The sequence below is a fragment of the Apaloderma vittatum genome, unplaced genomic scaffold (genome assembly GCF_000703405.1).
Source record: "Apaloderma vittatum isolate BGI_N311 unplaced genomic scaffold, ASM70340v1 scaffold19151, whole genome shotgun sequence".
In the NCBI taxonomy this organism is placed as follows: Eukaryota; Metazoa; Chordata; class Aves; order Trogoniformes; family Trogonidae; genus Apaloderma; species Apaloderma vittatum.
In genome coordinates, this window is record NW_009698784.1 from 17,379 (window position 1) to 30,925 (window position 13,547).

Genomic DNA, 13,547 nt, shown 5'->3' on the forward strand with positions numbered 1-13,547 from the left:
GTTTGCAAATGGCATTTTTACATAACTGTTAGAAGACTTAGAGGAGCTCATAGCTGTAGTGGTAAAAATAGAATCATAAAGGCAATAAATAAATACTTGCACACACATACCACACAATAATTACTCATTTAATGTCAGAAAACAAAGAGGAACAGCTGCTGAGTGTATTTTCCATAACGCAAAAGTTCATAGGGATTTAAATGTGGTACTGATACTACACTTGAATCCTTTCCTGTATTTTGCAGGTATTGTTAAATATTCCCTGAAGTTATCATTCCCATATATTTCTAGTAGTAAGCAAAACTTTCTCTTTTTAAAAGCACATGGATTCTGTGAAATGACCAGTTTTGCCGTAAATGGGATTTTGCTTTAGAACAATGAAGAGGAAATTCACTGGTTGTCAATCCAGCAGATTGCAGAGACTGCAAATACCTTATATACTGGGGCTTTCAGCAAAAAAAACACCATAATTTGACAGTAGCTTGCAAACAGACCTCCTGCGTGTCAGAGCCAGTGCGAATCCATGGCTGCAGGTCTCGGCAGAGACGGTTTTTAAACAACTTCCTAGAATGAGCTCGCCAGGGCCAATTAGCGGCCAGCGGGATCCTGGTGTTTGCGGCTCTAGGGCTGCCTCTGTCAGCAGCAGCTCCAGGTTCTTGGTTTGAGAACATCAGGCAGGGGCGACGTGCTCGCAGCTGATCTCATTTTGTTTCACCGAAATGCCGCGGTTTCGGTGGAAGCAGCGAGTCTGGCACCGACACCTCGTGAAAACCCAGCCCGAAGGCTTCGGTGTCGATGTTCAGAGCCGGAGCCGGTGTCTGCGTGTGTTGGCGACAGCGAGCAAGGCGGAGGGCAGAGAGCACGAGGACCTTGTGGGATCTGATGGACGTGTTGGTATGATGCAGAGAAGACATTGAGGTGCTGGAGAGGGTACGGAGGCGGCTGCCAAGCTGGGAAAGGGCTTAGACCACAGGTCGTATGAGGAAAGGCTGAGGGATCTGGGGCTGTTTAGCCTGGAGAAGAGGAGACTGAGGGGAGACCTCATCGCTCTCTACAACTGCCTGAAGGGAGGTTGTAGAGCGGCGGGAGTTGGTCTCTTCTCCTTAGTGGAGAGTGACAGGATGAGGGGGAATGGATTTAAATTGTGCCAGGGGAGGTGCAGGTTGAGTATGAGGAAGAATTTCTTTACTGCAAGGGTTGTCAGCCATTGGAGGGGCTTGAGTCACCGTCTCTGGAAGTGTTTAAGAGACGACCAGATTTGCCTTGGGGGACACAGTTTAGTAGGTTGATAGGGCTGGGACAAAGGCTGGGCTGGATGATCTTCAAGGTCTCTTCCAGCTGAAACTGTTCCATGATTCTATGATTCTAAGTGTCCTGCTTTATCCCCCAAACCGCGACAGAGAAATGGGAATAGAAGAAATTTTCAGCTCCGCTAAACCAGCCCACAGCAATATGGAAATGTGGTAACCTGCGGCGGAAAATGGAAATCTAAGCAATTTCTGAGAAGGGAGAGAGGATAGGGTCCTCCTGTGAAAAGGGAATGTACTAAATGCCACATAGCTGAGCCTGACAGCTCTATGGAATTACTCATACATTGAAATTTTGTAAGAAGAGTGAACGCTTTGATTTTATCTCAGATAATCATGTTGAATCATGTTGCGTCTCAGAATAATAATAGTAATTTTCAGATACCATTAACATTTTGAGAAGCAACTATTTAGCATTCAGGACTTTGTTTTTGTCTAATTTATCAGTGTCATGAGTTTAGGGGGGCTGCAGGGAAGTGTTGTTTGTTTGTGCTAGAATACACACAATCAGTAAAAGTCCTTCTGCTTGACAAGTCAGCTTTTCCTTGCTCATTTCTAGAGTTCTCATTTGAAACCAAACTGTCTCATCTTTCTCTAAAAATTGTTTACTGCTCTTTTATCACCACTTGCTTTCATAAATGCTGTCAGTGCATAAGATGCCCTCTCTACTTCAGAAACTGCTCATAGCTGTGTATTCACAAAGGTTATAAAACACATTTCATTTTCACTGAAACAAGCTCGAGGGCCCTGTTTATAAAGTATCTCATACAGTCACACAGTATTAATTCCATTTGTGTGGAAGTTAAGCCATGAATTCCAAACAAAATAATAATCGTTCTGCCTCACTGGGGTGAAGGCTAAATTTTAGAGTATGATCAAGTTCCAGAAAATGGAGACAACCCAGGGCATAGATGAAAAACTGTCTGCATAGTAAATACCATAATTAATTTTAAAATATTAATAACGAGAATTAATTAATATCAATCAGAATTAATTCTTCTCTGTTGCATACTCTTAACCTGTGAGGGGAGCACATACGGATTAAAACTTTCAGTGAGCACACGGCAAAGCCTGAATGAAACTTCCTAAGATGCAGCGGGTTTTATGTCAGCGCGTAACTTCTTGTTGTTGGATGCTGTGGCTGTACTGTAGGCTGCTAAACCATCCAAAACTGAGCCCAGGATTAATTTTGCTTAACTTTGGAAAACGGATCAGAGAAGAGCTCGTACCTTCCGGCCGTTTCATGAGCCAGCTCACGGTTCTGACCACTGCCCTCTCCCTTAGCTGGGGCGGTTTCAGAGCTCTGCTGCCACCTCCGAAAGGTGCTTTGCTGACTCCCTGGTGCAAGGTCCCACACCTGCCCACTGCTGAAGGACAACTGCTCGTGGTAGCGTGAGCCCGGAAAGTCGAGCTCCTAGGCTGCAGCTCTCCCACTGATCCCTTAAATAGATCTAAAAGTGGGGAACTGGAAAATAAACCCCAAGCCACCAAACTACAGCTCTTCCCAAAGCACAATGCTAATCCTTTGTAGTGTTTTGAGTCCTTTGTAGGTTTGAACTATCACTAACGGCGGCATCAGTAGCAGAGACTCTAAAGATAGCCTGGTCACAGATCAGAAGGATATCAGGAAACATGAAGAAGCTCCTTAATTAATTTCTAATCCTTTTTCAGCCTTAATCTTTTTCATAGTAAGATCTGGCATTACACATTTTCTGCACACATGCTTTCTAGATGATGTAGATTAAGTCTTAGCTCTCTGATTTGCTAGAAACAGCCTGTCGGTAGGTTAGCTGTTCCTGCAGCCTCATACTAGAATACCACCGGATTATTCTGTCCGCGCTGATACATTCAGCTAAAATATTCATTAGAAGCATGTGAAGTTGGTTTAGTCATCCAAGATTTTAATCCCTGCTTTGTTCTGTTCTTCACAAGGCTTGTTCAATCTCTTTGCCGTAACTGGAGTTGTTTTACTTGTGCGTTTATTCCAGAATCAGACTTTGCATATAGCAGTGCTGGGGCAGGGGGCAGGAGGACTTCTGACCTTGTGGCTAGGGTAGGGCTGTGTTGCAGTAATAAGAACAAAAATACTGTGGAGAGGTATTTTGAGTACATACTGGTTATCCAATTGTAATCAAAAGGGGGGGGGGGGGGGGGGTCCTTACTAGTTAATGGCATAATGTCTTCTAATTTATGAACACAAAAAATAAATGAATAGGTGTCTTCTATTTATATAACAGATGCAGATCCAAGTGCATGCTGAATGATGAAAACCTTTACTCTTAACAAGACAAATACTAATCTTTCCTAATGAACTTTTTAACGCCCTTCTCTACAGACGTCCCATAGTGGAATCCGAGGTCTCCTGTCTGGGCGATTTGAAATATGTATGTTAGAGAATTCTGTCCCTATAAAATTCTGTAGCAAAACAGTTTCAGGATCCTAGAGAAGGATCATAATGGGCTTTTTTCAGTGCTTTCTAGAGAAGCTTCTAGATTTCCTTACAGTTAAACAGGAATTTTCCATAGAGATAGAGAGCTTTTTAAAAAGAGTTATTCGAGTGTACAACTACCTGGTACCCTATCACCTGATCTTGCTTCTGTGTGATTCCAGTAGGAGAATATCAGGCTGTAACTGCAGCAGGGATACAGAAGGGTATGTTCATCCTTTCAGTCTCAGAAACAAAGGTAGGTCAGTGCTGACAGAGTGTTTTGAATTGTTCCTGTGTCATATGCTCACAGCACTACCAGCTCCACATTTAGATAAGAAGTTATGATCTGCCCCACAGCCTTGATCACGAGAAAAACGAGTTCACTAGCTTGGATGAAGCATCGCACTGTGGAAATGAAACGGCCGAATATTTACGGAGCACTATCGGAATACACCCATTGCTGGGCTACATGTTTTTGTCAGGATTTAAGTATCTTTCAGACAGCAAATCACAGAAAGTAGAGTTCTGCAAACATCACAGAAAAATACAGGCACAGAACAGATGATGGTTTTACCCAGTAGACCCTGGGGACCCTCCCACATGTATTTAACTTGCAGCAGGGGTACACAGGAACAGGTACTATAGGAAAAGCAAACTCACAATTACAGCTGTGCTGACTACTCGTATGTAGGACAGTAAAAGAGACCAAACCAACCAAATCACTGAAGGACAAAGGGCGGGAAAAAATTCACTAAACAAAATCATGAAAACATTAACATTTTCCTGCTAGCCTAAGGGGCATGTTTATAGTTTCCTAGGATTATTAAAAGCACCACCCTCCATTGAAATATTATGACTTCGTAGAATTCTGTTTATTCAGCACTTCTGAGAACAAAGTCATGTCTGCCAAGGTGCCTAGGTGTAGGAAAACTTGACCTAGATGAGTGTTTCTCAGACTTTCAGCATGTGGGGGCCACCTCTGGTTCATCAGCCTTCTTGTGTCTGCAGCTCCCTACAAGGGACTCCCCTGCCTTGGAGAGCTTCAGCTGCTGCAGCTGGTGGGGTTGTTGGCAGTCAGCTTCCTGACATTTGTCGCTTTGTGCCTCCTCCTTTCAGTGTGATGGCATCAGGGCCCAGAGTCTGAGGAACACTCTTTGGCCTAGAGTCTAGATTATATATCTTAGAAGCTGTTGGTTTGATTTTAGTTTGCTTTGGTGTGACAGGACATACGAGGAATGAAAGGCAGGGATTTAGAAGTATTAATTTTCTTTTTTTTTTTTAAATACATAAATGAAAAAAGAAAACAACCAACAGTATTTAAACCAAAAACCTGAAATCCCTTAAAGGTGATTTGGCCATAACATTTTTATTCAGGTTTTTACTCAATACCTATTACTTTGTTGTCAATTGACAGCTTGTATATATCACATTTGGTTGAGTAATCCCTTGGTAGGTCTGGTATGTTTTATCATCTATAAATTCATGATGCAAGTCTTTTTTTGTACTAGGAAAGCATAAGCTGGTAGGGGGAAAAAAGGAAGAAAAAAAGAATGCTTTTGTGAAAGAGCTTGCATTACACCCTGAGTACGCATGCCTGAGAAGACATGCAGATGGGCATCTATGTATTTGGGTAATTATGTATATGTTTTAGATTTGATGGATTTATGTATCTATAAAAACACAGTTTTAGTACATGAAGTACACTCACTCTTGAGGTGGAAGTCAGGCTATCAAAGACATCTTTCTATTTCACGTATTTTAGGATTTTTGCCTCTACAGGTGTTTTGTAATAGCGTAGCACATGCAAGAATTTTGTATTGTTTCCATTTTATTTACTTGCTTTAGTAGATACCTTCTGCCCATTTAACTAAAGATAGTTAAATACCTTCATAGATACCTTCTGCCCATTTAACTAAAGAGTGATCTATATAGTCATTCCGGTATGTAGGCCTTTTTCAGTAGGATGACTGAGCAGACTGATACTCCTTAACATGCACAGGGCTTTCATACATTCAGACAAAAGTGAAATAATTCCAACAGTGAGGAAAAATACTTTTTGAAAATATAGACATCTTTTTAAATGTTACATGTTGACCTAGCCACTTTGGTACCATCACTTTTCTTCTCTGAGTAATGTGATTAGCCATAATTTTATCTTGAAATATTGTGTGTACTGTATCTTCCTCACCAAACGATCCTGACCAGAGGTATGGCTGTGCCTGCCTGTGAAAAGGCTTGAGTTATTCTTCTGTAAGTGAAGAAACCAGTTGCTGGATACTCTTTTCAATTAAGAAAAATAGCATTCTTCCCTTACCATCTCCAACTTAGGAAAGCAAGCGTTGCCGTTCTCCACCTTTGCTATCATGCATTGCCTCTTGCAACTCCTGCACATTTGCTGCTCATGCTCACCGAAGCTCCCACTAAACAGCTTCAGCCCTTCGCTCAGTTGTGTGCCCATACTTGGGGATGGAGTTGTCATGAAGGCTGCACACATAATTCAATTTGGTGGCTGAAATCACCTCTGAAAAGGGGAGATCTACCACAGAAACTTTTAGGTAGCATGCCTGTCTGGTTTTCAGAGGCCCAGTGTCCTTATTGCAAATGAATGTCAACAATAGAGGGATAATGGATTAGAGTGCTAGCAAAAACTTCCCATGTAAATACAGCCATTTGCCAAGTCGGTTGATGCCCTACTTTCAAGACTGTCATAGCAAGCAATTCTGAACAGTCTCTGCTTATTAAAAACCGAGTACTAAAATCAATATAGCAATATCTCGTTGGGAAAAGATTCAATTTATCAACAGGTTTGTCATTTTAAAGATGATTAAAGAACTCGTTTATTAGGCATCATCTAGACTTTAGAAATAGTTGGTATGGAAATAATAAGACATAAGCCACAATAGACTTACAAATCTTTCAGTTACATCAGGGAGTGGATATTTTTCTCTAAGTGAAGGCCTAGAAGCACTTCCTATCTTTACTTCAGACTGTATCAGTCTCCAATTACATATTAAAAACTGGTAGTGCTCCCAGATTTCAGTAGTTCAGGGGCAGACCCATTATTCAGAATCTGTGCATTTAAAATTAGTAAAAGTACCAAGTGTGCTGAAATTTTCATTAATGTCTTGAAAGAAATACTTATTCTGATCTGCAGGAGTCAATTTTTGAAAGCTCTAGTTCAAGTTCTGCCTAAGTCTTATCTAGTTCCTAAGAACATAAGCACGTTTAAAGTATTTTCCTCTAGTGCAGGCGAGAGCAACGAATCTGAGTGTGAGAATGAGCTCTGAAACTCATCTTCATCTAGAATAAAGAGAGCAAGGCTGTCTTTAAACTGTAAATAAGATGTCTGGTACCTTTCAAGTTCTCAGCTATAATTCATCACAAGTAGGACTGTGAACACACAAGTGCATGTGCAAACACCCAGAGCCGGGAAAGACACCACATCACAGGTATCTGGGAGCACTGAGCCTCCATTTTCCTTTCTACAAAGAAGAAAAAGGTGTATAAAATAAGAAGAAAAGCAATCGCTAATAAATGGCAATGCTGGTCCATAACTGAATATGAACTGCTACTTTAAAAGATCCTTCCCTGGGAAAATGATTTTCATAGATCAAGTCTTTAGAGTATATATAATTAAACCCTTCTCAGAAATGAATTTGTTGCTTATGTCTGGAAAGCAAAGATCCTATCTAGTCTCAAGCGTATCCCTGCTGGAAAAGCATTTAGTCCTATGCCGATTCCCAGCTAGCTTTATCCCGTAACGCCTTTCTCTTTTCCGTATGGACTCTTTTGCAAAGTCGGCTAAATCTGTATTTTGCTAAGCACAGTGACCAAGAAAAGCAGAGGAGAACTGATGGTAAATTGGCATGACACAGAAGTTGCTTTTCTAGTAGCCTTTTTCAGAAGTTTCTCATAATTTCTTTGTGATTTGAGCTAGCAGAAACATGTCTTTCACTCTGCATGGAATAAAACATGCTTGGGAATGATGTCTTGGTATTCGGAGCTTTGTGTCATTTTGATTACTTGTAAAAATACTAATTTACACAACTCCGGTATACATGGAGCTGGAAAGAAGTTTAGAATATTGAACAAAGAAGCAGCTCTTTGCCCTTAGCCGTGCAATCTATAAACACAGCAGGCAACATGGAATAAGGGGGAAAAAAAACCCCAACCAACCAACAGAAGCAACCAACAGAACAAAACTAAAACCTCTTTAGGAAGAAGAGAAGCTTTAGCAAGAAGAGTGCTTGTAAGTGAAGTCTTGGGAAGCTTCCTGACTGCAAGAGGTTTGTCTGTACATCCACTGGCATGGCCATGGGCTTACGTAACACCAAGCCTGGAAGGCTCAGGGGAAGCGAGCGCTCCCTCTCTGCTCTCATTCAGCCTGGAGCTCAAGGTCATGCTAAGCCCAAATTTCCCAGTCTTTCATCCAATTTGCGTGTTGACTCTCAGACACGTTCGAATTAGAGGCATATCAGAACACAGAGAAGATTTTTCTGGTAAAGCCAGAATTCAAAAATCTTTAGGGAGTTCTATTTAAAAAAAAAAAAAAAAGAAAGGTTTGTCTCTTTTAAAGTGCATTGTAAGGGGGAAAAAAGGCATTTTGGAATAGAGTGAAATGTCAGGAAACACAAAGATACGTTCAGGATAGGATTTGTTTGCAGATCCACTGTTTTCTCAATAAAAAGATACACAAATGCTTTTGAGGCAGATAAAATAAGATGAGTAAGCCAGCCCTCTGTTAAACAGGAAGGCTAATTTATTCACTTTCTGTAAAGAACTAGAAAAAGCAGGCCAGGACAAAACAACTCTGCTGCTGCTTAGAAAGAACGGTGAAATGTGCTACTAGGCAGAATAGCTCATGATTTTTACATGTCACAAAGGATTTGCCTTGACACATAATGAATTTTATTGAGGTCAAATTTCAAGTTGCCTAAATACTAGTTTACCTCCAGAGATACAGGGCTCAGGAAATTATTTTGCAATAATTATGCATTTTTTTCCTCGGCGGTGATTTGGGAAGCAGCTTGATACTGTGAAATACACCGCTTTCAAAAAATTGTTACAGTTCTGCTAAAAAAAAAGCTGATAAAACTTTTGTCCCTTTCACAGCTAAAAAGCTAAACTTTATAGATTCTTCTTTTCATTTCCACTGACTTATAATTTCACTAAAGCATGGCCATGCTTTCTCTGGCTACCCCACGACTCAGACACTGCAGTTTTCCTTAGGCAGGGTTCAGTACTTTGCATCTTCTCGGAACTTGATGACGAGAGTGGTCGGAGGATTTCAAAAGGCAGCAGCGGTCATGTCATTATTTTAGAAGACTTGTGAAAACTTAATAAGAACAGAAATTTAGAACTTCCTGGCAGCAGAAGAATTAAGAGGAATAAAGAATTACAACAAATGGAGGGTTCCAGCTCTTGTAAAATTGCATCGTTAGCCTTAACAGTGACGTGGTTTGGTGGCAACATAAAAGAAATGAAGGTAGAACTCTCATGCCTTACCCTGCTCAGAAAGCCGGATGCTTCTCCAGCGCTTGGAGTCATCTAATGCTCTGGATGCACAACGGCTAGAAGGTTCTGCCAATTTGCTAATCCAGGCCTATGTTTGAGGGCAGATATTTTTCTTCCTATTCACCAAAGTTAGCAAAAAGAAGATATTTTATTTCTGTATATACAGAGATGGGCATATATAGAGATGTGTGTATACACATGTAAAGGTATATGGATGCACAGCACTGTTGCTTCACCACTTAGCTTGAAAGATACTTCCCAGATTAATTTAGCACAGCCTTTTTGCTAATGCTGTATACAAGTAGAAGATACACCAACAGTTTAAGAAAAGAACTTAATCAATTAGTTATATCTGTTCAGAACAGCAGGGAAATTTCTTTTAAAATTGCATTCAAAATGAAATACTGAAGAAAATGTACAAGGAAAATAAAGATATTAGTAATCTGAATACATTTATTAATGTGCAGTTGATCAAATGAGATATGAAGCACCAAATGTCTAAAGCCTGTCTTGCTCTGTGGAAAACGCAAGGCAAGTGAAACACACTAATGTCACAGGAATTTCCATCTGATTTGGATTCCATTGGAAAACCTCTGGCATTTCAACTAAAGAGCTCTCTGAAAGAAGAGCTCTGAAATCCAGACACCTACCAAAGGTCAGAGCATCTCACAAAAAAAGGACTCAATTAGACCCTCAGGGTTTAAACATATTCAATTTTACATTTTAAAGCCACATAAAAAAATGCCAAGTAATTTTTCACTTATCTGTGTTTCTCACAAGTTTGGAGGCTTCTGTGCCATTTACAACCTTTTCGAAATTTATGTAAGCCTTCAGATTTTAAAAAGGCAGCTCTTACGACATCCCTTTATCAGAGACAAAAGTTATCCTTAACAGAGTTTTTAATATAGATTCCTCAAACTAAAATCTCATTACAGATTGCTAGATTAAATTAGGGTAATGAGTCCTCCAAGCCCCAGTTACTCTCTCAATTACTTATTGACTCAGCCTAACTCTAAACTAAGGTTGATGAACTAAAAAGAGGACACAAATGTAATTTTTCCCTCTTTCATATAGTGCTTGTAACTGTGTCACGGCACAGGATGAGACCCGTTATCAGGGTTTAAAAGGTGGCTACAGACACACAGGATTGTGAATTGCTGAGTCTAGTTCTGCAACTCTTCGGTGTAAGTTTAGTTTAGAGCTCATCTTTTTTTAAAAAAAAATGCTACATCCTTTTTAAATGCTAGAGCATGACACAGGCATGTGACACTTCACAATGAGCTTGAGTTCTCTGCTAATAAACAGTCGCTCTAGAATCCAGCCCAAAGAAGACGCAGCCGCGTGTGCTGTTGAAGCCCTGATAGTATTTATTTTTAAAATATGGTAGCGGTCTCAGCATGGAGCCTGCGCCCCAGTCACAAAGAACTTGGAACGGGACTTAGTCCCTGAGCATTGTTGCCTTCTCTGCCATGTCATGGCAGGTCAAGTCTCTTAAGGTCATGTTCCTTTTCCAACACTGCTCCTCCATACATCATTTGCCTACAGATACTCCGGTTTCAAGCTATTATGCAGAAGAAGATGGTGAACACTGAGATCCAGTCTGCTTCCTACAGCCAAGCGTTCTTCATTATTTCTTTTTTCACCCCAAAGAGCATGGAATGGATCCCCACATGCAGGAAGCTCTCAGCATCTTAATAGCCCCACTAAAAATCCTTACTCATCCCTCACGCCTTCAGGCAGCGTTGGAAGCAAATCTAGTCCAGTCACAGAAACCAGTTTTCCATTTCTCGATTTCAATAATTCCATTTTAATTAAAAAAAAAAAAAACCTAATGAAAACTCCAGGGTGGAATTCACCTATGGTTTAAATGGAGTTGGAATCTTGTAGATGGAGAACGATGTCACTATAAAGTTAGCATCAACACACGCAACAATTATTAGTGCTAGACTCCATAAATTTGGCTGCATTTGCTTTAGGCTTCATAGTTACTAACAAGCAAAAGTCATTGCATTAATGGAGTAGTGGAAATACAATAAAGCACTTTATTATCCCTAAAAGGCAGCATGTGGTGTATAGACTCTGTGGGGTATTAGCAGTGTTCTAGGAGCAGTTCCATTCGTTCACATCCTGTGGCATATAATTATCTCAGACTAATCATGACCCTGCAGGTCCTCTATTAAAATTATATTTTTGTTACAGAATGGTGTATACATTATTGAAGCACATTATTTTGATCACTGAAAATTGACGTATTGTGCTCATTAGCCAGTAAGACTGAATATTTAATTTATGAGGTTTGTTCCAAGTTTTTTAAAGATCAGCCACTTAGGGGAAGTAAATAGGCAGAACTGTGAAGCAGTGAATGGGAAAGTCTTGCTGAAAATAGTGCTTTAAAAAGCAAAAAAAAAAGTGTGTCATCCATACGCTGATACATGACACATTACATTAGGCAGGTAAATGGGTTAATTGGACTCATTAACATTATTTCCTCTTTAAAACTTTTCAACTAAGAAGATGAAAAGATTATTTTAATCTTTACACTTCTCTCATACATTTTACATTTTTCGCACGGGCCTTCTTTAATCAAATATTGATGATGATGCCTGTTGTTCTTCAAAGCTCAGCAATTATATTGCAGCTCCCTCACAGTAAGTGGCACTTGATCAAAACTCGGCTATTTCCTTATCTTTATTTCCCTACCCTCCACTTTTTTTTTTCCCCTATTTTTTTTATAATCACAACATAAGTTCTATTAGATCCTTGCCAGAAAAGTCCCTCTGGATGTTTTGCTTATCCGTTGGCCTCCAAGCAACCTGCTGAGCCTGCACCTCCCAGATGCTCGGTTGAAGACCAGAAACCTGCTCAACTGATGCAGCAGAGCCCACAGTTCTGTCCCGCAGCCACCCACCACTTCTGAAACTAAAGCCACGGATTTCAGTCGTGTCACACACACAAAAAAAATCAGTTCTAATTTTCTTCCTGGCTGTGGAAATCCCCGTGGTTGTATGGGATGGGTCAACAGTGCTCTCTGCTGGCAGCAACCAAGGCTAGCAGGAAACGTAGCTGGAATTTGCCTTAAAACTACCTTCCAAAATAAAGCACGAAATGCTTCGAATATGTACCTATGTCTAGGGCCCCGAGGCAAATCTGTAGAAGATCATGAACTACAAGGTCAAGAAGCATGCTGTCTATTGCAGGCAGGATTTTGAAAATTATGCACTAGCAGTGTTCCCACAATTTCTTAACGTACTGTTGCACACAATGATTAAGCGTAAAGATGAAGGCAGGAAGGAAGTATTATAAAAAGCAACTATTCAGATTTACAAATGTTCATCAAAAGCACAAATAAACTGAAAGCTCTGCAGAAAACAATATTTTAAAACATGAAGTCTTAAATGTGCATGTGTCTATGTATGTGAACACACAGAGAATACTTCAGGAAAAGAACAAAGCTCTCAAAAGTTTGGAATATCTATGGAACAGTTGTCTCCTATTTGATTATATCAATCTTCTCCTTAAACGAAGACTTTTGATGAAAAGAATAACCTTCTTAAACATCTGTTAAGTAATATAGAATCAACATAGAATCGTTATCAGCTGGAAAAGACCTAGAAGATCATCGAGTTCAGCCTTTGTCCCAGCCCTATCAACCTCCTAAACTATGTCCCCCAAAGCAACATCCAGTCGTCTCTTAAACACTTCCAGGGACGGTGACTCAAGCCCCTCCCTGGGCAGCCTGTTCCAATGGCTGACACCCCTTCCAGTAAAGAAATTCTTCCTAATATCTAACCTGAACCTCCACTGGCGCAATTTAAATCCATTTCCTCTCGTCCCATCACTCTTCACGAGGGAGAACAGACCAACCCCCACCTCTGTACAACCTCCCTTCAGGCAGTTGTAGAGAGCAATGAGGTCTCCACTCAATCTCCTCTTCTTCAGGCTAAACAGCCCCAGATCCCTCAGCCTTTCTTCATATGACAATTTTCCAGGTTGGGTCCACTCTAACAGCTAGAAAATCAAGACAGCAGCGTAAAACTACTTCTAAAATTTACTGGATGCCATAAGCCCAACATTAAGAAAATAAGTGGTTTTATATAGCCACTGCCTTGAAATTCTGCTGCAGAGAGCTAAGCAGTGCACCTTAGCAGGTTACATTTGAAATTCTAGCTTGGTGCAATGCTTCGTCAGATTTCAAATCACAGACTTGCCCCAAAGTCTACATAAACCCTGAAGCAATCTCTGCTTTGCACAAGAGAGATACATACTACAGTGCAAATCAGTGTAAATCAGTGAGGACA

General features: G+C 40.4%; 1 protein-coding gene across 1 annotated transcript in view; it reads left to right on the forward strand.

The window, feature by feature from the left end:
* Positions 1 to 719: 719 nt before the first annotated feature.
* The window catches only part of CA10 (carbonic anhydrase X), a 59,236-nt gene continuing 46,408 nt past the window's right edge, over positions 720 to 13,547 (forward strand). Inside the window, exon 1 of the mRNA XM_009878156.1 lies at positions 720 to 890. Within this exon, the coding sequence (XP_009876458.1) occupies positions 720 to 890 (171 nt within the window). The remainder of the gene's footprint in view (positions 891 to 13,547) is intronic.